The sequence below is a fragment of the Grus americana genome, chromosome Z (assembly GCF_028858705.1).
Source record: "Grus americana isolate bGruAme1 chromosome Z, bGruAme1.mat, whole genome shotgun sequence".
Taxonomy (NCBI): Eukaryota; Metazoa; Chordata; class Aves; order Gruiformes; family Gruidae; genus Grus; species Grus americana.
In genome coordinates this window covers 68,741,890-68,768,232 of record NC_072891.1, presented here as the reverse complement: position 1 = coordinate 68,768,232, position 26,343 = coordinate 68,741,890, and the positions used below count along the sequence as shown (strand labels likewise).

Genomic DNA, 26,343 nt, shown 5'->3' with positions numbered 1-26,343 from the left:
CAATGAACAATATTTGTACTTTTATATGAATTTGGAACTACTTAAAGCTGCCTGTGGGATCGAGGGTGGAGGAGGTAATCTAATATTTTAAACATTTCTTCTTACTGACTACTTAACTTGGAACTTAAATGAAACATTTCCAAAATCTTGGGAAAGTTACTGTAAATTTTAGTATAGTCTGGTCAGTTCTTTCAACCTTGGGTGTCAAACAGTGGCTAGTGTTTATGAATTACTGCAGTCTCTGTGATGTAGTAGGTATGTATGGCTGAATGTAAATAACTAGGTGACAAGAACGGTGTCTGTAGAAAATGCTGCTTACTTTTCTCATCAGGAATATTGGTTTGCAAGTACTCCCTTTGTATGTCACCTTTTCAAAGAATTTTCTCTGTCATCTGATGGTTTTCAGAATATTTTTGTGTGTCTTTGAAATTTCAAGTAGTTAAAGGATGAAGAAGGCAGCAGTTGGTTAATAATAAAATAAAATCATTAACATTAAATTTTAATAATTTAAATAGTGTAATACTAAAATATTTAAAGTGTTATGTAAACTCACAGGCAGACTGTTAGCAGTTGTGACAACTGTAGTGTCATCTCTCACAGTTTGTCATTTTGTGGATTAATTGCATACTACTATTGTTGTCTATGTAACTCTAATGGTAGATTTTTAATGGCAAAGTATATATATCTGCATGATGGGATTTTTATTTCGGGGATTTTTTTGAAACACTATTCTGGTCATTAAAAAAACCTCAAACACAAAGCAAAAAAAGACCTTCTAGAGGCAACCATTCAAGATTTGTAAGCAATTGCCAGGTTAATTATTTTTGCTTGTTTGCATAAGTTATTATTCAGTATTCAAAAGCATCATCATGTACTGCCTCTTCTACCAGATAATTAATTTTGCATGGTGAATGTGGGAGAAGAGAGTAGTTTGTGGCTTTGCATTCAAAGGAAGACAGCTTTCTTGTGCTAAAGATATTGTCGACAACCCAAAAGATTACTGACAGATCTTTATGTGGTCATCACCAAAACTTTTGTAATGCACATGAACGATGACAGCTAATTTAGAATAGCCAGCATTGACAATGCCATTTACTGACTTGAATGTTTGACTTTTTCTGTTGTTAATGGAATAGAAACTTCTGTACATAATTAGAAATTTTAGCCTTTGACAAATTATTTTTTTAAAAACTGTAAAGTTACTGTAAAGTGTTACCTTTGATATAGTGTGAATTTAATTATGTGTCACTATTTTGACCAATTTCAAACCTGCTTCAAATTTTAATGTTAGTCAACTCTGTCAGTAGAATTGCACTTCTTTACACTACATTTAATTTTGGCCCACTGATTATTAGTTGATACTCTGTGTACAGTAATTTTAAATCAGTTTTGTAAATGTTATGCTAAGTCAGATTATAACAATTTTGAAATTTCTTTCACTCTTAAAAAAGTAAAATTGCCGTTTTGAGAGCTAGATCTCATAATGTTTATAGCCACAATAAAGCAAAATGGAAAATATTAAGTTAAAATTAATTTAGAATTCAGTTCCTGTGGATAAATATTGCATACTCCTTCATGTATGGTCAAAATTCTTGCCATATCATCACTGAAACAACTGAAATGTGAGGAGGTAGATTATTTTGGGGGGAGTTTTTTGTTTTATTTTAAGCCTTGAGTTGATGCTAGTTGTTTCATTATCTACTCAATGATTGTAGCTCCGGCATCTTATGCTAATGTCATTGAGCCTCTTAAGGTCTAGGAGGAAGCTGGGAGGGAAGCAAATGAGAGAAAGCAGAAGTATTAGGGACCGCTGTGAAATTCATTCTCATGTACACAGTCGCTCTGGTGTTTTCCAGACTTTCAGGCACCAAAAGTTTGTGGGTTTGAGTTTTTTATTATTTATATTTATTTTTAATGTTTTAATTACAACTGTAACATTTTGATCTCGATTATCTTCAGTGAGCCAAGATTTTTGCTTGCTACTTTAAGTGAAGTGAGATTTGTGAATTGGATTTAGCTTTTTTTGTTACAGACATACTTCTTGATGGTAATGTTAGTAACACTAGTCAGTTTAATTAGCGATGACCTTTACTTTTATGTAGTTCTCTGTGGATGGTGTGAAGCCATGGGGAGGTGTAGAACCATTGATCTTGCACTCAGGATGTGAAATTTTGTACAGCTCATTCGCTGTCTAGACAAAGTTGAACTGTAGCTACTGATAACTAGTCTTAATTAGTATTATTTCTTTATAGAAGCAAACTGTTCTAATTTAAGAGGATGCTGAAAATCCTCTTAAGAAGATAAAGCAATACAAATTTTGGCAGTATCAAAACCTAAGGAATAAGCTTATCGGTACTGGAGCTATCTTATTTTTTAACAAAATTCTTAATTGAGATGTGTCAGCTTTGATTTTGCCAGTTGGTTTCACTACCTAAAGTGTGCTTTGCTCTCTCCTGCATATTTATTACAGTAAAACAATTGCCTTTGTTTTCAATGGTTATAATTTTTTTTTTTAGAGTTAAGCTACTTCATTTCAACTTTTCTTTCTGTAGAAAAAAGACATTGCTGTTGAGATTTGTTAGCTGATAGTTAATGGCTCTCTAGAACACTACTCAGAAGAGTTTACCCATATGTTGCTTTTCGTCATGCTTCTGAGGGCACTGCTGAAGGCAGAAGATACTTCTGTTCCTTTCCAGTTCTCAGAAGGATAAAACTTTGTTAGGAGAACTGGGGAGAAATTGCTACCTGCAGTTGATTTGTGAGCATCTGACAAATTACAGCAAAACTACTTAATAATTTATGATGCAGTATGACTTCAGGCAATGAAGAGTGGGTGACGCTTTGTTCCGTTTGCTTTGAGAATGAGTCTTTATTGCAGTTACTTACTCTCTGTAAAGCAGAATAAAACCCAAATTAAACCAAACAAAAAATAGTCTGACCCCTTAATATTTCTCTCCTAGAAATGGTAAGGCACTCTTCAAAGGCAAAGCAAAACCTGTGCCCCAAATCTTAGATTTTTAGGCTATTTGGCTACCTGCTGTAGAATGTCAGAGTCTATTGTTTTAGCCTGTATATATATGATTTTTTTTACCTTTTTATAATGTCTCTGACAACAGCATCTTATGGACAATAATAATAAATAAATATTTAATTACTGTAATATAACACATATATATACAAGTGAAAACAAAAATTTGAAGGAAAGCTACTGTTCTGTCCACTGAAACTGCTTGATTCTGCTTTTCTGCTAGGTGTGTAATACTAAAATTTTACATATTTAAGAAGCTAGTTGATTTTTAGAAGGGACTGCAGCTTTAAGTTTAATTTGTGTTGCTGCTCACAGTATTGAGGAGTACCACACCTGTGTTTCAAACTTTCGGTTTTTGCATGGAAAGGATAAGGCATGTGAATGTCTGGGGAAGAGCTGTATCCATAGCAGACGTGGAGGGCTACATGTTCTCTGGAACAAAGAACACCAGAGACACCTTTGGGCTACTCATCTGTTACTGCTAGCATTGGCGTCGCACTAGCAGTGCACGAGGTAGTTGCCTGGCAGGTGCCCAGGTCACTAGCCACCTGAGTGCTGACGTAGCTATGCCAGTACCAAGTCATTATCAAGCCGGCTGCTGTAATCGTAGTGCAGCGTGCAAGCTGCAGTGATGAGACAGTAGCTGTAACCACAGGGACATGTATCCAGGAGATACATGTAGAAGACATGTATAGGAGACTTGCATCAAGACTGTTTCCTGCTACAGCAGGCAGCTGTGTTATATAGCTTTATCTCATAAAGTTGTTTTTTACAAGAGGGCACTCTCTCTGGTGATTTTGGAAAGCTACAATTTTTCTGCTCTGATGGTTGGAATCTATTCCAGTATTTGGCTCATTTCTTTCATTGCTAGTTTATATCCACTTGTCCATGTGCCAGTGCTGTAGTTTAGTCTCAGTCATTATCTAAAAACTCTAGGCTAGGTATACATCAGGAGGCTAGAAAAATGATGATATGTTTCTAATCTTTTTATTCCACATGCCACCCCACCACCCTCACCGCCTGCAAAAAAATGAATAAGCAAGTTTTTGAGGTAGTTTTCCATTCTCTATAAGGAGGGAAGTTCCTTTCCCTCTTCAAAATACCTACATGTGGTGTATTTTGGATCACTCTTTCTCCAGTGTGATTCACCAGAATTCACCCACTAGGGCTTACGTATCAAGTTTCAGGGCTTCATTTCCTCCTGCATCTTTGGGGTTTTGGGTGGCTTTTTTTTTTTTTTTTTTTTTAAAATGTCATAACTCATTAAAATTTTAAGAAAGGGGTGGGTCAAGGTACTTCATGTTTTGTGAAAAGGCAGTATTTGTTGTTACAGAACTCTTATTTTGTGGCAGCTTTGTTCTTTTTTTTTTTTTTTTTTCCTTCCTTAGCAAAAATCTTAATGATCTTAAAGACTAAAGAGGAAATGGAAATCATATTTTCATATTTTTGGGAAAAGAACACACTATTAGATTGGTTTTCTTTTTTTTAGAATGTATAATAAGTTTTAATTTGAGATGGGTTACAGATTTGGTGTGATTAAACGTAACAGTTTTGGCCGTAGTACCATGATTATGCATCTTTGTGCTTTGAGAGCTTACAATTAATTATAGACGTGGATTGATAAGCAATGCTCTTGAGACTTGGATAGAAAATGGAGAGGGAGAACAGGGATTGTAACAATGTTAAGTATGTACTATATTCAGATTAAAATCTAGGAATTGTTAGAACTTGACTGGGTTACTACACCTTTTTAATTCTTTTTGTCAGCTAAACTTTACACTAGTGAGACTGCTGGATGAGTATTATCAATGAGATATATCAAAAATGTTTTTCTAGCCAGTGCTTAGTAGAGAAGGAGAAAAGGGTCTTTTGTGTCTTGGGAGATGTTGTCAGGCTTTCAGCATCTGGGTTCTCTTCTGGAATGGTCGGGGAAAGGTAGGGACAGCCAAAAAAATTAATGCATGCAAAATGAAGCACAAGATGGGACTCATGCTCTTTTGATTTATAAGGTCCAAAGGTAATTAAAACTAAATAATTAATTAGGAACTGTAAGTATCCTAGAAAACCACGTGTGTGTTCTGTGAGTTTATATGTGGGGTTTGCTGACCAGTGCTGTTTGGCTCAAAGGGAATGGTGAGGTTTTATACATTGCTAGCATTTCAGCAGAGATTTATTTTAAAAGCACATTGACACTTAAGCTTGGTTAACTTAATGTGAGGAGCTGGTATCTGCTGTGAAACTTGCATTTCATGGTTCATAAGATTGATTGATTTTTTTTTTTTTTTTTTTAAAGTGATAGTCTTTGCCTACATAACCTACAGGAGCAATATTTAAAGGCTTACTTACAATGTTAGACTATATAGTAGCTGTTTTGGGTCAAAAGAATGTTACACAGTTCCTACCCACAAACAGAAGGTATAGATTGTTCATCTGGGGCTCAGTAATATTTTTTTTTGCTTTCTTCTTCTCTTATTGCATCAAGTTAGTGATGTCCATTAAACCTGTTCCTGAAATTATAGTTTACCTTAAAATCAAATGGATAATAATAATCCAGTATGTCACTTCTCGCTAAGCATCACTGTACACTTAATTCCCCTTCCAGTTTTGTTATAACTGGATAAATACTACTCAGAGCAGATTTCAGAAAATTAAAGATCTAACTCAAACAGACAAAAGCAATTTCCAGTTTGTATACTTCACCTTCCCCTTCCAGAAAAATTATTTGGAAAAAAATTACACATGAGAAATTTATGCAGAAATAAGTCTCCATAGTTGGGCCAGTGTCTTAAAATTTGTCAACTAAGAGAAACCAACTGACAGTATTAGTATTGGCTAGGCAGCATGATTCTGTGATTAGAGATGTCATGTCCTTATGGGAACATCTCCTTGAATAATGATTTTGTTTTGCTTTTAAAAAGGCTGGGGGAGGCGGGGGGAGGGAGAGCAAGAGAAAAAGTTATAAAGAGAAAGACTGGGAATTTGCAAAATCTGAGAATGATTTGGCAGTGCACATCCTGTCAAAATATTCTTCTAATATTCTTCTAAGCAAATGACACAATACCTCATAGTGTTAGCCTTGTAATAAATTATTTTGGCAGGTCATTTGGTGTGGGAAAAGAACACTTTGAAGCTCCAGACACTTTGAGGAATTTTTTGTTTTCCAGAAGAGACAGACAGATATTTGGCAAGGCTTTAAATGTTCTTTGCATGAAGCAGAATGGGCTATATTGCCTGTGGGGCAGAGCAGGAAAATGCAGCAGCATGTTTGAACATCACCACATTTGCCTTTTCTGAATATAAGATACTGTTTTAAAACATTAGAGCTTTATTACTAACTTTAACATTTTTGCAGTAATTGAACTAATTAATATCTTGTGAATCTTAAGTATTGTTTAAAAATGTTTTTTGCTGTCTATGCAGGAATTTTCAAATGGCAGTCCTTGCTGTAAGCCCCTTTCCCCTTAGTACAGGAATAACTTTTTTCTATTCTATTTTCTTTCATTAAAGAAGAAGAATTAAAAACCTTTCTTTTTCTAAGTGGCTGTTAGCTCAAGATTAATGTTTAGACTGAATGCTTCATAATAATACATGAGAGTAGTGTTTTTTAGACTGAAAATTTAATCTTTGTTTTGAAATAAAACTATCTTTGGTGCTTCTTCTCAGCAATTGACTTAAAGAATGGTTCTGGAGCAGTGTATCAAGGACCTGCAAGAAGTTCTGCTGATACCACCTTCACTCTCTCAGACGAGGATTTCATGGATGTGGTACAGCAAAAGACCAACCCTCAAAAGGTAAAACCTGTGCGTCACAGACATACTCACTTGCATGGAGACATTTGCCTTAAATCAAGCACTGATTCATGACTGTTTGCGTTCCAAAATCCACAACACTTGATGTTTTGAAAGTGCAAACTGGAGTCAGATGAGATATAAGCGCATCATTACCTTATACTGAATTAGTCAGACATGATGAGGAATTTATGCCATCTTTATCATCTTAGAGACAAAGATACGTCAAATTACATAAAGCCTGGCAGTACAAAATCAGCTGTTTGTTTCCTGGCACTTCACAATATATGATTTGCAAGGTTAGGGTTTGCCAGTTTGATCATTCAGGCTGTTTTGTTTGGTCATGTTGCATGAAGTTGGTATTTATTGCAATATCTGATTTACTGCTACTCCTGCAGCAAAGAGAAATCTCAGACAATGCATACACGTAGATCCCTTGAAACTGGTCAAAATTCACCCAACCTACGTAGATTTTAAAGGGAGAAAAAGATTTAAGGAAAGTATGTAGTCTGGGTCTGCACTTTTAGCTTCTTGGAGTAATCAGCTACTTAAAACTACTAATTTTGCTAATAAAAATGCCTTGTGTAAAAGTAAATTAAACTGTCACAAATTTAATATGTCATCTTACAGATTACAGCTTGAGCAAATGAAAAATTTAATTAAGCTCATCATATATCAAACAGTTACTTTTCTTTGATCCCAGGCAGAAGTTGTTGGAGACTTTGATTGTAAAACTGGAAACTAACGATGATAGCAAATGTTTGTTATAAGTCCTACATGCCACATGAGTAAAATCCTTTGTGACCCTCTGTATACAGCAGGCAGAAAGCATAAACAAACAAGATGTTGATGCATAATCTTCAAAATGTTAAAGAACAGTGATTGCAATTCAGGAACATTATTTATTCTTAGGTATTAGTACTCCCTTTGAGTTTCTGTGAAGTTTTTCATCTAAAGAAGCTCAAAACATCTATTCAAATTCTGTTCTGCTGGCACTCTCTATTCCTTATTTGAATGTATTTCAAGTTAATGGCACTATGCAAAAGCACATTGTTTCAGAACTTTCAAAGAGCTTTCAAATTGCGAAGCCACAGCGAAGCAAAACTTTTTTTTTTTAAAAACAACACTGAACTAGAGTGAAACAGGGTATACAGCTCTTTGAAGTAGGGACAATAAAAATGTAATATACAAGCATTTCAATGAAAATACTAGTTGATTTATGATTCCTCAAATGCACTGAAATCTCGTTTAGTTCCTGTTTGTTGTAATATGCTGTGAATAAAGCCAGTGCGTTTCTTTGGAATATATATGTACGTTTATTGCTCAAGTTCCTGTTTGGATTTGTTAGGAATTTGAGTAGCTGACCTTTTCATTAGGCCTTTAATTTTCACTAAATGACCTTTTCATTCAGTTTTCTCATTTGATATAAGGATATACGGATATCTGTAACATAGGGAGGGGAGAACTGGGAGCTTTATTTTTGTACGCTGGTGAAGTTTTGCCATCAGTTTCTGTGAAGAAGTTTGTCTCCTACCAGGAGAAGTCCTCTGTGCTATACGTAGAAAAGAAATGGAGGCCACTGAAGTTGCCCTGAGTGATAGACTTGGCCTTGCCTGCGCTCTAGATGGAAAACTGGGATTCTGGATGCTCTTAAAATTGAACTTGGATGGTATTCTGTTAATAACCAGTAACCAATGGGCATTGTGCACTGAAGGCTTTCTTTTGAGCGCTAAAAAACCACACTTACCTTTGGCTTCTTGTTTGGTTATAGCAACTCTTTGGATTGTGGGTGAACAGTTGAATATTTTTTTTCCCTCTCCTCTGCTTTTTGCAGGCATTCTTTTCTGGTAAACTAAAAGTCAAGGGGAACATCATGCTGAGCCAGAAATTGGAAATGATCCTGAAAGATTATGCCAAACTCTGAACTGCTTGATCATCTACCCATAGCAGTGAAGAACTTCAGAAGATAGAAGCTTCAATTAGTTCAGAGTCAATGACTGAAAATTTGCAGGCTACTTAACATCAATGTACTGATTCATTATACTTCTAATATACAAACTATTTTAATTGCTGTAGGCAGAAAATTATGAAATGAATGTAACTTAATATTGCCCCTTTTTGTTTCTTAGCAATGGTAGAGAATCATACTTTTCTCATAGTACACCTTTATCTAAATCAAATGTATGTAGTTCTTACAAAGATGCATATATTTCTATATTAATTCTGAAGAAAATTAAACCAATACACATCTTTGATATCTTCTTCTATGTGTCTGTCAGTCTTCACTTATATTGTCTTAGATAGAATGTCTTAATTTCTATGAATCTAGTTGATTTGTTATTAAAATTAACATTATTTTTGTCTTAAGTTCACATGATCCATTAAAACAACTGGAAGATGAAAGTAAATTCCATTTATTTACATCTTGTCATCATGGGGTTTTTTTCTGTACAGGAAAAAAATCTTTAACTTTAGCTCTGCCCACCTTATTTAGACAGTCATTTTCATATAAGTTACTCTTATAAATTACATGGAAAGCGGTAAGCATTAATTCTTGAGGGGAAACTTTTTCATCTGAGAGGTATTACACTGCACCAAAGGCTGTCGCTGTAGCCAGATTGTTCTTCGTGTAGATTCATTCTCATGAGGACCACCATCATGGCAGCAGAGAAAGGTATTGAGTGAATTCCTCATTTTGTACCTATGGCCAGAACTGAGATAGTAGCTGTGGCCATATGTTTTCCTGAGGAAAGTATGCTTTTAATCACTGATTTTCACATGAACACCTGGAACTTGTATTTCACCAATGTGACGAACATTTTGTGTGTTCAGTGTCTTTTTTTCTCATTCAAACTTGTTCTATGTTGAACAATTTTGAAGAATTCAGGCCATCTGATGCTTCTCTCCGTGGTCAGAATGACAAAATTATTTTGCTTTATCTTAGAGGATGGAATTTTTCCTTTTTTTGGGTCCCAAAACTGGGAGGTACATCATTGTCCTGACTCTGTGAGCAGACTGTCATCATTAAAGAGCCTTTTGGGGCTGCAGGTGAATTTAACAGTTTGAGGATATATTCTACATGTTGTAGTACTGAGTCAAATTCTCCACAAATTTATTTTTTCACAGCTGTACTATCAGCTGTGCTTTGATTCAGGCAGAGAAATATGAAACTGAAGTATGTCAACAACTATCTCACATAAATTACATCATGAATAGATGGGAAACAGAACAAGTGTGATTTTCACCACCTCAAAGAGGCCATCCAATAGAAATGATTGAAGAAGTGTCCTTTAACCACTTAATGTTTAACTTTTTCACAGCAGTCATTTCTGTATAAAGTAGGACGTAATCATTGCCTGTGCTGCCCAGCTTCTATTTACCAAGCAACTGTATGAGAAACAGATAAAAGTGTGTTCTATTACTTTCTCTTAAGAAATTGTATGAGAAGGACAGATTGATTGCAGCTTTGCACATTTATGCACGCACATGCTACACCAAAAAAAAAAAATTTTTCACATATATCTTTCCTGTCTATAAATCTATATATAATGATGTAAAGATATGTGTATTAAGAAAAAGGAACTGTGAGGAACTAACTTTGGGTCTAGGAAAGCAATTCTCAATACATCTATTTAAGAATATGGTATTTACTGTAGGTCACATGGTCTTGAAAATTCACAACAGATTATTTTTTTTCTCAGCCCCATAGGTTTTCTGAAAATTTAAAGCACTGCTGTACAAGGAGGGAACATACTCCTATTTTTTTCCTCCGCTGGGAAGTAGGAAGCAAAAATACTCAGGCAAGGGAAGTTGGTACTATTGATACCTGTTGCGATTCAACAGATTGGAGTTCAGTCTACTAAAGAACAACATTTTACTAAATGTGTTGGGTGAGGATGAAAGAATAACCCAAGAACTGTATCAGTTATAGGTACTCTTGTGATGAGTCCTATCCTGTGTAGTTTCAGTTGGACACAAAATCCACATGCTTCAGTTATATCCCAAATACTGGCCTTAATTAAAAACACAGCAGATAGATACCCCAAAGTTACACTGATGTTTGACATATACAGCCTAGACTTTAGCCTGACCAACTTTTCCCTGCATTGTGACTTGGCCATAGGTGTTAATCTTGGGTGGAACAGAAAGTCCTCCCTACTTTGCTGCAAAAGGCTCTTCCTTTTGCTCTCCCTACCAAGGCTAATGGAGCACACCTCCCAGTGTTGCGGTAGACTCATTTCTAGGAGCACAATTCAAGTGTTTAATTCTTTCATCTGCTTTGTGGCCTGAATAGCTGTTATTAATTACTTTGGCATGTTGGATTCATCTTTACCGCAATGTATTTACCTTCAGAACATTCTAGCTGGCTCACACTGTTAACTCACTACTGTTGAAGGTAAGGTCATGTTGCTATGTTGAATATATACCTGAAGTGATTTGGAGGTTTTGGGTTTTTTTTCTTCCTGGTTTGTGAAAGCCTTCTGTTCATGGTTGCTAGCTTTTAAGAGTGGTATTCTCAGAAATAAATAATAACCCCAAATATCTTTAAGAGAATCCATGCAAGCGAATGTCAGCCAGTTTAGTAGGTGGTTGTTTCAGTCTGAGTGATTCTCAGCTGCTTTCATCTGTTTTTGGGGGCTTATGTTCCAAACATCTGTCAATCTGTCTTTCGTCTTCAGTGCTTTTGGGGATCTTTCTTGTCATCCAGCAGCAGCAGTACCAGCATAGTGTTGCATTCATTTCCACACAGAACCTAGAGACATGCAACAGCAGGACACTACATTCCTTTTTTCAGGATAGCTGCTGCTTTGAATGTTTTTTTCTTTGCTAGGGATAAGCACCGTTACTTTGGATTGCAAAGCCCCACTTGTTTGCCAAACATCTCGGGTAGCTCTTTAGTGATATTGCTAAATTCTCTAGCAAATAAGGAGGGTTTTACAAGCATCTTAGCAGTAAAATTTTTCACAGTGCATATAGTCTATTTAGAGTATATGTAGAGGAGAGCAAGATTGTCTGCTGTTTATTGCAAAGTGTTTTTTATAGTGTTTTGATTAATTCTGTACACATGTAAATAAGGTGCAGTCTGGACATCAGTGTAAAGCCTGGACATCAGGCTTTGTAGCAGTCAGAGGTAAGAATTCAGCTGTTTGTCTTTCTGGAATAATTGACTTAGTGCTAAACCTGGTAGCATAAATTGGTATGATTTTTAGTCATGGTGCAGAATTATTTTATTTCTCTTTTTCCTTCTCTTTACGTTCATTACAGTCTTCCTTCCTGTCCATCCTGCAAAAAATAAATTGCAGTTCCACTGACATATGTCCTTTTCAGTCAATTACAGGTCCTCTAATTATAGCAGGAGAGCAGTAATAATGGCTGGGGAAAGTTATGTAAGTTATTAGTAGTGGCTTCAGAGAACTCTGCGCTAAATTTTATGCTTTCTAGTCACTGGAATTGTTCTTAATTAGTTTATTTCGGAGGAGTTCAATACACCTTCCAGCTGTCATCAATAATTACAGATAACAGCTCTTTATATGTTGACAAGTGCATTCATAATCAGAAAATATTAAAACAAATAAAATGGCGGAGGAGTGGAGGCATGAGGGAGAGGTAAACTTGAGCAACTTCAGACAGAGAAACTAAGATGCTGTCTCCTCTAACGCTTATTCCTGCCTCCCTACAAGCACCACACTCCTGAGGGCTATTTGTATTCTAGTCTGTTCGGCTGCGCTACTTGTAAAAACAACTGTCCTTCCACACTCAAGAGTCACCTTGATGAATTAAAATGCTTTGTAAAATGGAAGAATTCAGTGGTATAACAAAGTATTCTAAGCTGGATAAGTAAGAATTTTTAAATAGTTTAATGTACTGGTTTTTTTTTTTTAAATAAGACTTTTTAATGTAATGCAATATACCCCGAATGAGGTCAGTACCAGTGAAATTTTATCTTCTATTACCCTCCAGAAGCCTTAAGGGCAGAGCAGCATTCAGAAGGTGATGACTTTGTCTTTACATAACATTGCCTCCTTCTAGCCTAAGCAAGGGTCTGTGTAAAGAAGGGATAAGTTTCATCGCAGTGTTTTCTTTCTGATCGTAATCTCTGAAAGGGTAAAGGGAGAGAGGAAATATTGATATCTCCCAATTCCTGCAATGTTTTTTTTCTTCTCCTTCAGTAGGTGCGGGTACCTTTCTACTCATGGGAGAATGAGTTCTCCACAATGATTCATCTGCAGTAAGAAATTCCATCCATTAGGCCATCGGCTGTATCTCCAGCAGACTGACCTAGACAGCATCGAATATCAGCAGATCTGAAGGAAATTAGGAAAAAGATAGTAAACTGTGAATATGGTTGCATGTACATCACTTCTAGAGTACCTTCATAGAATCATAGAATGGTTTGGGTTGGAAGGGACCTCAAAGATCATCTAGTTCCAACCCCCCTGCTGCAGGCAGGGACACCCTCCACTAGACCACATTGCCCAAAGCCTCATCCAGCCTGGTCTTAAATACTTCCAGGGATGGGGCCTCCACAACCTCTCTGGGCAACCTGTGCCAGTGCCTCACCACCCTCACAGTAAAGAATTTCTTTCTAACAGCTAATCTAAACCGACCCTCCTTCAGCTTAAACCCATTACCCCTTGTCCTGTCACTACACTCCCTGATAAACAGTCCCTCTCCAGCTTTCCTGTAGGCCCCTTCAGGTACTGGAAGGCTGCAATTAGATCTCCCCGGAGCCGCCTTGATACAATTCAAATGTTTAATCTGCCTAAAAATCAGTGCATTCATCTGGCATGATAGGATCTTAGATCAGTGGACAGGCTGAGCTCTGTAAAGGTGGATCTCTGTGTCTCTCACTGAGGACTATCAAAGTTCCCATAGTCTGCTACATTGAATCCCATCTTCTAAGGTCACTGTGTCTCAAAGAATCAAGAAAGGTACAATAATATGTAAAGTTGCCCCAATTATATGATGTAAGGTGTATACATCTTGCTAAGAGCCATTTTAGAACATTATTCCTCTTATGTTTCCCTATACTACATATGCCTTGATGATGTCAAGTGCCTTTTTTGCACTAGAATTAATACTATTTTAATAAAAAATGAACATCACACAAGCTGAAAGAACAAATGAGAATACCCAAATTTAAAGAAATATCTCATTTAGGTTAAGGTTAAACTTTTTTAATTTCTAATGATAGAAGCATATAATCTCATATGATCTTAAAATATTTTTTAAAAGTTTCAGCAAGTCAATGTACTAAATTTATAATCTTTTTTAACCAATATTTCCTCTTTCCCCTTCCCTGCCTATGCTGTCTCCCATGTTGCCAGTTGCCATGTGAAGGCATGTCAGAAGGAGCACAAGCATAGGCTAGCATAGCAATGCCAATAGTTTATGAAGAATTGGATTTGGAATGGGAAAGAACAGTCTATCATGGCACCTAAATTTTGTCTGGATCTCACTCAGCCTTGAGTCAGGACAGAAATGAAGCTGCCAGTAAAGTCTTGCCGTTGGGATTTCAGGATTTCCATGACCTAAGTAAAAAATGGAATAAGTAAATATAAGTTTGTGTTTCTATCCATGTTTGTGTTTCTATCTGCAGCCCACTCAAAAAAGTATGTGTTACTATAAGTGCTAAAAAAAATCACAGTGAATTGCTGAGGTTTGATTGCATCCTCTAAATTTACCCAAATAATTTCCTGTTCCTGGAGGATTAGGGGGAAGAAAAAGAAAAAAAAAAAAAAAAAAAGAAAAAAGCACATTAATTTCTTACTAGTGTAAGAGTCTACAATCTGGTTAGCAGTTCCAATGTTATTAGGACAGCAGGTTCCCACAGAAAATAGAAATTGAATTGCTGCTTGCATCAATCAATGTGCCCAGGTTAAATCTCGAAGCACTATACAAGTATTTTTCTCTTACACTGCTTTTTTTTGTGTACTGTTCTTTACTTGTATTAGTCTCTCCATTGAGATGAAGTGCATGAGACTCATGAAGCTGCCCAACCTTTTCATGAACCTGCCTGAACCTCCTGTTTTCTGCTCCCCTATATCTGTTTCTTTTCTGGTCAAAACTGGTCTGTGCTCTGCACAGTTCAGCCGCCTGCTATGTGAAGCTCAGCCTGATTTTTATGAACAATGGGCAATGCAGTTCTGGCTATCTGCTGTAACCTTATCAGAGCTCCTAATAGCTATGGTGCTGAGCGCATCATAATCCTGTTAGAAAGTGATGATAAAAGGTAGCAGAGTTTCTGGCTGAATGTAATACATGTGGTTTTTTAGGTGTTTCTTTTTTCATAAAGATAAAATATAACCCTCCTAGCTCAAAACATAGTTTAAATGAATCTCTGATTATTTGGTTCTTCAGTGCTGTTTTTCACATATGTGAGCAAGCACAGCAGGGAAAAGTATAAATGTAGAAAAGAAAAAGAAAAAAACCCCACCCAAACTTGCCTGTTATTCTTCATTTTCTGAGGAAAAAAAGAAAAATTTTAAATGAGACAAGATGTTCCTAGTGTGGTCTGTGATGCACATCACCAACTCAGTTGAGTTAAGCAAATGTCCAGCAATCATTTATCTCTGAGGCTGGTAATGGTTGACACTGACTAAGCTCCAATTTGGCTTTAGGAAATTCTTCTGATAGGTGATCTTATTCACATCTGAAGTAAAATCAAAAGTCTAATCACTTGTGGTCATTCAAAGTTACTGTAGAATTTTTTGGGGGGTTTGCTTCGTTTTCAAAAGAGATGTGTTTAGTTTCGTAGTCAGCCTAAAATCTGAGGCCAATGTTGCTTATTATCAAAATATCTTATTTTGAAAGGAAATACCAATTTACAGTCAGAATGGCACGCTTTCATTTAATTTTTCACTATTCCAAAAGAACTGATGAAATGGCTCCTCGGACATCAAGCGCTCTGTTAAACAAGTGTCTGCTTGATGGTGGGAGATCATATGATGACTATTTCCTAGCAGGATTGTGGTTAGTGAAGGCATTTTCATAGTTATTTATGGCAGTTCCTGTAAATGTAGTAGCCAGTCTTATGAGCTAGGCTTTGAAAGTCTGCACCACACAGGTATTTGGGGAAACTTTCTAATGAAGGTCAAGGACACCTAAGCAAATTAACTCCCCCCCTCCCTGGGCTTAGACACCAGAGGTTGTAATATATCTGATACTTAATAGCTCTCATAAAACAGAGCCATCAAGTAGCTTTGGACTCAAAAGATTGTAATAAATGATATATGTGTGTTTCAACTCTTTAGAGCTGTTTGCAAAGCTCCACCAGTAAGCATGTTGCTACAGCCAGTTAGAAAGTAGTTTTTTTTTTAAGTGCCTTCTCCATGGCAGAAGTCTTTAAGGAGCTTTTGTGGTTACTGAGATTTTGTAGCTAGGGGGAAAATTACATAACCCAGTGTTTTCTTGGGCTGCTAAAATACTATTTGTAAGTAGACCAAGATGGAGACATTAACACATACTCTCCCGAGCTGGGGAGAGCAGTACTCCCATGCAGTCTGCTCTTAGCAAACCATTCCTCCTCGGAAGAGGCCAAAAATGAAAGTGGCAGTGGGGTCTTGGGTTTTGAAACACTGCTGGGTGGTAGGTGCAGAGTCTGTTCTTTACATATAAATTTAACCATCATGAAAATAGAGTCTGGCTGTAAACATCTTTACTATTCTCTGTAGTCCCAGAGTTTTGACATGTATATTTAATGGCGTACTCTGTCACACTGTTGCTAGGTGATTGACAGAGACAGCGACCAAAATACATGTTGCATTGTGGCTTTTTCACTTACTTTTAAGTAATTCCGGAAGGAACCAGGCTGTACCTTAGCAGTTGTGGTGGGTTGACCCTGGCTGGAGGCCAGGTGCCCACCAGAGCCGCTCTATCACTCCCCTCATTCACTAAACAGGGGAGAAAAGGCATAACGAAATGCTTGTGGGTTGAGATAAGGACAGGGAGAGATCACTCACTAATTATCGGCACGAGCAAAACAGACCAAGCTTAGAGAGGGAATTCATCTAATTTATTACTAGGCAAAACAGAGTAGAGGAATGAGAAAATAAAATCAACTCTTACAACACCTCCCCCCACCCCTCCCATCGTCCCAGGCTCGACTTCATTCCCGGCTTCAACCTTCCCCCCCTCAGCGACACAGGGGGATGGGGAATGGGGGTTACGGTCAGTTCATCACACGTTGTTTCTGCCGCTTCTTCATCCTCAGGGGGAGGACTCCTCTCATTGTTCCCCTGCTCCAGCATGGAGTCCCTCTCACGGGGTGCAGACCTTCAGGAGCAAACTGCTCCAGCGTGGGATCCCCCACGGGGTCACAAGTCCTGCCAGCAAACCTGCCCTGGCCTGGGCTCCCCTCTTCACGGGTCCACCGGTCCGGCCTGGAACTTGCTCCAGCGTGGGCTTCCCACAGGCCGCAGCCTCCTTCAGGTGCCTCCACCTGCTCCGGCGTGGGGTCCTGCACTGGCTGCAGGTGGAACCTCTACACCCCCTCATCCTTCCTCCATGGGCTGCAGGGGGACAGCCTGCTTCACCATGGCCTTCACCACGGGCTGCAGGGGGATCTCTGCTCCAGTGCCTGGAGCACCTCCTCCCCCTCCATCTGCACTGACCTTGGTGTCTGCAGAGTTTCTTACATCTTTTCACTCCTCTCTCCGGCTGCAAAAGCTCTCTCTAAGTGTTTTTCTTCTTTTATATATGTTATCACAGAGGTGCTGATTGGCTTGGCCTTGGCCAGCGGCGGGCCCATCTTAGAGCTGGCTGGCATTGGCTCTGTCAGACACAGGGGGAGCTTCTAGCAGCTTCTCACAGAAGCCACCCCTGTAGCCCCCCCGCTACCAAAACCTTGCCACGCAAACCCAACACAGCAGTGTAGTCACTCATTTGACTGCCTTAGACTTGTTTTATGAAGAGCAAATAAAAACAGATCACAAAAGATCATAATGACTAAAGAATTTGCAGAAGACTGGTGATGGACTGGAGAAACATTTCTCTGAAAATGAGCTGTGTGATTCCTGGTCCCTCAGTCCTGCTCCCCAAGCAAAGAGCCTGATTCCAGCCAGACTGGAGTGTAACCCTGGATACTGAAATTACAGATTCAATAAAGACACTAGTTTTATAATACATTGTCATTTCCCTCACAATATATCTCAATCAACTACTCAGTTATCTGCAGGTAGTAATTACTTGTGTCTCTCCCTCCCACCAGAGATAATGACTTACCATGTTTGTTACTAGCACCCCTTCATGCTCTGGTAGTGCCAATCACCATTCTGTTTCAAGTGCTGTAATTATCATGGTTGCATTAACTCAGAATAATTATTCATGTTCCACATTTAGCTCGAAATTACTCCTGGTTCATATGTGAAGTAGCAAAATGTGCTTGGATGCATTTCTGGCTTTTACTACAGATATCAGTTGGCTAATGCAAGGTTTCTAGTAACCTTAGCTGCTAAATGCTGGTTAATTTCCTATTTTGATCTCATCAGGTTTATTTGTTTCGACATGATGGACTTGTGGAATTATTGCACTATTTTACACATTGATGTCTTTTAGGAGTAATTGTCCTATGTTACACGCAATAAATAAGAAAATCTTATTGTTAGGGAAAAGTCATCCATGAATTTTAGCAATTCTAACTACATTCTAATCTACACTACCTTAGCACATGACTTTTATAAAAATTGAAAGCTGTCATGGATGCTAGCTGTATACTGTGTCAATGTAGTTGTTTCACCAGTCCCTTCTGTTCTTGGCTGTGAATTGGTGTTTGGAGCCCATGCTGTGTTTTCAGCCATGCCGCGTATGCATTGCAGTCTCCTTGGTTTTACTGTCAGTAACTGTGTCTTCCTGAGAGCAGCTTTGCTATACCACTCCTTCCTGCCTGTAATCAGTGTTTTTAGCAGACACAGAAGTTGTTCTGTTCAGTTTCTCCTTCATAATGGTAGTGTGAAACTTCTAACTCTTCTTACTTGGATTTTTAGTATTTATGTGGGGTTTTTTTAGGTTATTTTGGAACAAGACAAATATGTCAAGCAGCTGAAGTCACCATGTCAGTACAAACTGCACTTTGGGAAACAATAATTTAAAACTTCTCAGTTGACAAATAATTCTGTAAGGTAATTAGTATTTAGTGAAATTCTGCTGATACAAAGATGAGCCTGGATGTTATCAGTAATTAATAAATTCAGTGTTATAAATAATGCTCAGTTTGCTCATCACAAGCACATATCATCACGCTTCAACTCCACACAACAATGCACCTTTAAACAATCTATAATTTTGCTTTTTTTGTGGTCATGAATGAATATGCAAATGTATACACAGTTTGAAATTCTGATTTGATTAACAAGCATTGTTATGTAGACTGGAATTAATTAAACACAACATTAACTTTGTGCACACCCTGTGTCCTGACACTGCTGATTCCTCCTTTGACACATAATACAAAGAACTGGCATTTGAATATATGTAAAGAGTCCTGATCATCTCAAATGGTGATATACAATTTAGGCTGCAAATTAAAACTGATTCTAGTTCATCAGTTCAGCGATCTGGGAGCTCCTCTGGGCATATGAGGCAAGGGGGAAGGAGCTGGCGAGAGGGAGGGTGTGCTCTTCCAACAAATGAAGCTGGAGTTTTAGGTGTTTCAGACACAGATTTATTGTCTGCAGGAAATTAAGTACCTCTGCTATGGTCTTGCCACAGGTTCGTGATGTATGGAAAGCAATGAATACATTGCTAAACTTTTGAGATCCATGTGGTAAAAACCACCACAAAGGTATCCTAATATGTAGATGGACATACATCTCAATGCTGCCTTCTGTGTTACTGCTTGTTTACATTTTAAATGAAGATGGAAAATATGTTGCTTGTCCAGAAATGTTGTTTATGTCTTGTGCAATTTGATTATCAATATTGTTTTCATGGTATTCTTTATGGCCAGATAATGAAACCAATGTTCTGATAAAACCAAAATTACAGGCACATTATTATCTGTCGTTACCCACCAAAAACCACCGCCATAAACTCCAGGTAGCCTGTCTAATTAGCACAGCAAGTTGTTAAGCACAGTAAGACTGGTCAGCAGTATAAATCATTAATATAGATGGAGTGCTTTAGCAATATTATTTAGCTACAAGGATAATTGAAGTTTTAAAGGGTCATCAAATCTTGTTTCTCTGTGTACTCTATTATGAGCATAATTGCTTTCATTGATTGCTAGTACTGTTACAAAATAAGTGGAGTGATGCTAATCAATCATTTCAGAGAACCAGAAGAATAGACTCTGATAATAAGTTCCTTGAAAGTTTTTGTTTAATTAAAAATCCATCCAGACAGGAAGAATAAAATCATCAGCAGTGCTGTGGAGTGCTTCTTACAGATTCGCAGGTGAATATTAACTCTATTCTGGCAATACAGTCAGATGGACCCCTTGGGAGGCTCAAACATCAATATCTTTCTCCAGTACTTCTATACGTGATTATGCTAAATTTAATTTTCATTCAAACACAACAAGAAAAAAGTTCAAGAAAAAAGAAGTTGAAGATGCATACCTCTTAAATTGAAGTAATTAAACCCACAATATTAGTTATTTTCTAGGCTAAAGTTACTACTGGTTAAAACAGTTATTTTACATCCTAAATTTTCTACAGTATTTGGTTTCAGAAGATCTTAAAAAGGAGTGGTGTCCAGGTTTTTTGTGGGGTTTTTCTTGTTGTTGTTGTTGTTGTTTCTTTTTAAGAGCTCTTGCATGGGGATTCTGGTTTTGATTTGGTAGTGATGCCTTCCTTGGACAGTACTTACGTGGTATCTTCCTGCTGGTATTGTTTACGTAGCCTCCATTTTCATAACTTTTAAATTCAGCAGAATAATGGACAAATTTGGCACAAGGAAGCTACCTGACTTGCTCATGGCCATGTAACAGATGAGTAGAGCAGGTTCCTAAACTAAGTTTCCAAAGTCCTACTGCACTGCGCAAAGAGCCGGGACTTTTCTCTTCCCATGTCCCATTTCCCTGGGAGAGCTGTAGTCTAAAGGTACCCAAAGCAGAACTGTGTAAGAATTCCAGCCTTTTATAAGTCCAAGGGTATGTAATAAATTCTATAAAACTAGGTCTAGAACATCTGAAAATATCAGGAGTGCTTGGACTAGAATTTCTTTCTAATAATGAAAAAATAGACTTTGATTCCAATGCTGTGTTTCTTCATTCATTACTGTGATCTTCTTTGTTGCATTAATAATATTCTCTTAAATATTTAAAATATTTCCCCCAAATGCTGATGACAGTCCCCTGCATGAATGTCTCTTTAAAGCCATGCATAGATATCTGTCACAGAAGAACTAATTTTAAAAAGAATCTTCAGCAGTAGAGTGAGTGAAATCTGAGGGAAAATGTTATAAATCATTAATAACATGAATACATTAAATCTCCTCTAAGAGCTAAAATGAAAATTCCCTTGTTAGGCATGAATGTAGTGTTTATTTAGCAAAGGCCAAGATGATAACTACATTGTTGAAAAGACTAATTTGTTAACAATTCTAGAGTAATTTAAATGATAGATCAATTTGCAAAAATCTACATGTATTAGTCAAGATTACTGGTTTGTCTTGGTGCTAAAGTGCCCCAGGATTTCTTCCTGCTGCATGTATAATTGTTGGATTTTCCTCTCAAGTGGTGTCATAGATGCCATGTGTAGCCAACTTGTTCCATTTTGTTGGTTTCTCACTGAAGCAGCCAATGATTGTTATTTTCTTCTTCCATTTTACAACTGAATCCAGAATGTTAAAATGGTGCACTGAGATGTGAATGTTATGTAAATTTTACCTGGGTCTTGGCAAGTTCCCCTGCGTATCAGCAGGAAATTCAACATTTGTCACTGTTGTCCAGGCTTTAGTGAATGGTAACAGTGCACTGCCACCATCTGCATTCACATGAGGCAAATAAAATTTAGATAATCTGATCAAACTGGAGCTGGCACATTACTGAGCTCAGAAAATTTCCCTGTTAGATCTTGGTAAAATTTGAGTAGCCTCAGCTTACATGCTTTATGAGTCATAGGAAACATTTTCATTTCTATAGTGTCTTTTATAAAGTCTGTGATGTTTTTGTCTTGTCTTCTTAGGTTTTTGTCTATTTAAGATTCGGTGTCTGTATGAGAGAAATCTGCTGATAACCAGTCTATAATTTTATTGCACTAAACTGAGTGAGGTAGAAGCTGCACTGGGGAATGAGTAATCTTGCCCTGAAAACAAACAAATATGCAACCTTATGCCTTTCCAAATATCCTCTGTTAATAACACCATTCCTTTCTGTTGCAGAACTGAGAATGTCTTACTAAAGACAGACTGTATCAAAGCCCACAGCGTCTTAATCTCCAGAGTGGGACTGGGTTTTCTCTTCCCTTTTATCTCCTAACCAGGAGAACTTGAGATACGTCCCTGTGATTCCTAGAATGAACACTACAAACTGTGTGATCTGGTGCTTTGCCTGTCCCGAGGAAGCAATTCCAGTAATCTCTCAAGGCATATTACCAACATTTAACACTGCCCTTTTGAAGTTATATTTATTCTTTCTGGTAAGGGAGATGATGATGCACTTGGTTGACCTGCTGAGGTGTTTCCAGAGCAAAATCTAGGCTGGTAATTCTCAGACGTATGAAGCTGCAAGTAAGCTTTTGAATAATTACTTTTCTATTGATGTATCTTGATAGAAGACTTCTCTCATGATGATAAAAATCAAGGATTAAGAAACATGTTGATGACTTTAAAGTCATTGAAAGTTCATGGCTTCCAAAGGTCTGTAGTGAGCCAGCACTTTAAATTAAGGAGGAGAGAGAAATACAAATTTGGATCAAATTAGGAACCCCCAAAAATAAACTAGATGAGGGTATAACAATATGACATGTCATGAGATGGTGTTTAGCTGCCAGGTGCAGCCACATCTTATTGGTTCTATCTGTACCGTGCTATTCTTCTAACACGACAAGTATTAATATTCCCTGACTCCAGTAACATCCATTTAATTGACTTATGTATTGAGCAAATGGAAACAATCAAGTTAAAACTGTTGTGTGGCTTTGTGGTAACAATATCTGTGCTATTATCGTCCTCTATTTTGCTATAATCACATTTACTAGAGGCACTACAGTTCCCATAGCTAACCATATCAGAGGATAGAGAAATGGCTCTATTTTTCCATCTTTGATTCGAAAGTGATGTATAGAACATTACCTTTACGTTAACTGTTAAATTACTTGAATCATCATTGCTTGAAAGAAAAGGTGCTTATCTGAAGGAGTAAGAAACCATGAAAATAATATGCTCTGTTTTAATGCCCTTCCCCTTTGTATTTGAAATACTTCCATTAGGGAATCGTATTTTTCACCTGAAGTATTACTGAACCTGCACCCTGGCTGGTCATAATGAACATTTCTCTACTGGACAAGGTCAGATTTGTTCTAATGTGTGTCATGGACTGGGTGGTATGATTAAAATATACCTGTTCAAGTTCCTAACAACTAAGGGAAAATCTGCTTTTGGTTTTGGAGAATGGGTACAATTCGTCACTGCTGTGAAAATTCAAGCAGCCATGAAGAAGACCTTAAAGGCTATATGCGATAGGCATATTTTTATTTCAATATTATGCATGCTTTTCTACTCTTGTTTCAAAACTTCTGTGTAATAGATCTTCTATATTCAATGCAGGATTTTTTTGAAATATTAGGTCACATAAAAAGATGTTCTTTATGAATGAATCATTTCCAAATGCAAAGATATATTTCCAATGTGTCTGCACTAGTTTGGTGAAAAATTTGGAAGCCATTAGAAAAGTTTTTTTGACATAATGATCTGGATTATGAATCAATTTTTTAGTGACTTTTTTTCAGCATTTTATTAATGTGTTTGCATTCTTTTTATGAACAAAATCATAGAATCATGAATAATTTAGGTTGGAAAAGACCTTTAAGATCATGAAGTCCAACCATTAACCTAGCACTGCCAAGTCCACCACTAAACCATGTCCCTAAGCACCATATCTACACATCTTTTAAATACCTCCAGTGATGGTGACTCATCCACTTCCCTGGGCAGCCTGTTCCAGTGATTGACAATACTTTCAGTGAATAAATTTTTCCTACTATCCAATCTAAACCTCCCCTGGTGCAACTTGAGGCCATTTCCTCTTGTCTTATCGCTTATTACTTGGGAGAAGAGACCAACACCCACCTGGCTACAGCCTCCTGTCAGGTGGTTGTAGAGAGCGAGAAGGTCTCCCCTCAGCCTCCTTTTCTCCAGGCTAAACAACCCCAGTTCTCTCAGCCGCTCCTCATCAGACTTGTGCTCTGGACCCTTCACCAGCTTCATTGCCCTTCTTTGGACATGCTCCAGCACCTCAATGTCTTTCTTGTAGTGAGGTGCCCAAAACTGAACACAGGACTCAAGGTGTGGCCTCACCAGTGCTGAGTACAGGGGGACGATCACTTCCCTAGTCCTGCTGACCACAATATTTCTGAGGCAAGCATGTGGTTATATTAATATTCTTATCGACTGTGTTAATGTTTTTAAATGCTATTGCAAGTTGGAAGTTCACAAGTTTGTAAGACAACAATGACAAAGTAAGTCTCTCTCTCTCATTAGAAATCTTTCATTCCTCCTTATTATATTTTATGGATGTGGAAAGATGTAATTGAAATCAGCTTAGAGCTGATTTTTTAAAAACATTTCTTACACATATCCATACAATCTCAACATTGAAGTGAAATTCTGTGAATTGACTGAGAAGCAAAATAACCCCTCAGTGCTAGCCTAGTGCATAGTGACAGCTATGTGGCAATGAAGTCTGATATCCAATAGCAATTACTAGCAATTTCTGGTGGTCTTTCATTTCAAGATCTAGCACAAACCTCTTGAGTTTCAAGATTCTTGTTCAGCTTGGCTCTGTACATACAGTATTTATGTGTGCCTACCGCCTTTTGCTTATGTGACACTGTCCTCTTTATCTGCCTTTTCTGCAAGTCTCAACATGGTGGCTGGGTATGTACAACTAGTGATTTCAATAGCTTTCATGTCTACTACTCTGGTTCTTTAGTCTAAATCTGAGGATGCCTCTCCTCTGTCTGTAAAATGCATTTCTCTCTCATGTTGATTTCTGTGGTCACACTGCACTGCCAGGGAGTTTGGTTGTTGATATTTACTTCAAAGGTGATTCACATGACAAAGATGAATTATTTCAGGCTCGCTTAACTCACTAGATAGGAGGAAACTGTGGAATTTGAGGTAGGGAATTTGTAGAAAACCTCTTTGAAATTTTAATGCCATTTGATACTGAGAGGGAACCTTAGTAAGATTGGGTTTGGCTTCCCCAGACCTCCTTATGTCTTTTAATATCTTTCATTCAGAGTAACCTTTTCTGCTGTGTTTTCTGTTTGAACTACTAGGCTTGCAGGAACACCAGATTTGGTTTCAGCAGGTGAAGCTCTGCAGTCGTTCCTGCAGCCGCAGAGTTGCCTGGCAGAGGGACTTCCAGGGACTTCAGAGCAGTGCATCAGGGCTGGTGGGTAGCAGAGCTCAGAGTGGGCCATGCAGCTTATGCTGACCTCTTTCCCTCTGCAAGCACCTGCGGCAGCTTGGTTAAAGCTAATGTAGTGACTTTTCGCCAAACTGCCGTCACTATACTGGTTTTTGTGGAGGCTTGTTCTGAAAACATAGCGAAGCTTTTCCTTGTGGAGATGTTGAGATTTACATGCACTAGCTGCGTGGTTTGGCTCTGCTCTTCTGCTTGGCTATGGAAACTGCAGTTTCATCCATTCAGCATTAATGCAGGTGAGCTTGAGACACTTCCAGAGATCTGGAAATGGGAAGAATGGGTTGTTTTTCATGATGCTAATTTTGTTATTTGTTATAACATTTTAACTGTCTGGTTTTGTTATTAACGATTTCCTTGACATTAACCATTAAGGAGGAAGCCTTTGGTGGGACAGTTCTACTGGGTGAAATTCCCTACCTGCATTCAGCTGATCAGATGAACGTAAAGCTCTCTTTTCGTCTTCTGATCTTTAAACAATGGAGATGAAAATATTGCTTCTTACAGACCAGTAGGTGTAAAACATTCCAGCAGCACTGTTGCTGAGGTAAGTCATACAAACCTTGAACAGTGTCAGGAAGAGAGGTGCTTAAATATGGTATTGTACTCTGGGAGATGTTGATATAGTTGTCAAAACATTTGGGGCATGCCCAACAGACATAACAACCAGCTCAGCATTTGTCACATTGTGAATATTGCCCCTTGAATATTACTTATATTAATGCAGTTCCGTGACAAGTATGTTGGCAATTTGTTTCCTCTAAATTGAAGAAGTGATAGCATGTTGAGTTCAATGTAATTGTAGGTTGGAGGTACTTAATAATAACAAATAGCATGTATTACTGTTACTTTGTTGTAAACATAGACAATGTCTTTTGATTTAGAAAAAATTAGAAATATTTCCTACAGCAGTGGCAATAATACACAGCAAATTTTCCAGT

At 37.7% G+C, this 26,343-nt stretch overlaps 1 protein-coding gene across 2 annotated transcripts in view; it reads left to right on the top strand.

Moving 5' to 3' along the window:
- Positions 1–9,219, top strand: part of HSD17B4 (hydroxysteroid 17-beta dehydrogenase 4) — a 70,015-nt gene extending 60,796 nt beyond the window's left edge. For both annotated transcript variants that reach the window (XM_054809839.1, XM_054809840.1), the window contains exons 23-24: positions 6,692–6,819; positions 8,651–9,219. In XM_054809839.1, coding sequence (XP_054665814.1) covers positions 6,692–6,819; positions 8,651–8,740 — 218 coding nt within the window. In that variant the 3' untranslated portion in view covers positions 8,741–9,219. The remainder of the gene's footprint in view (positions 1–6,691; positions 6,820–8,650) is intronic.
- Positions 9,220–26,343: the final 17,124 nt, after the last annotated feature.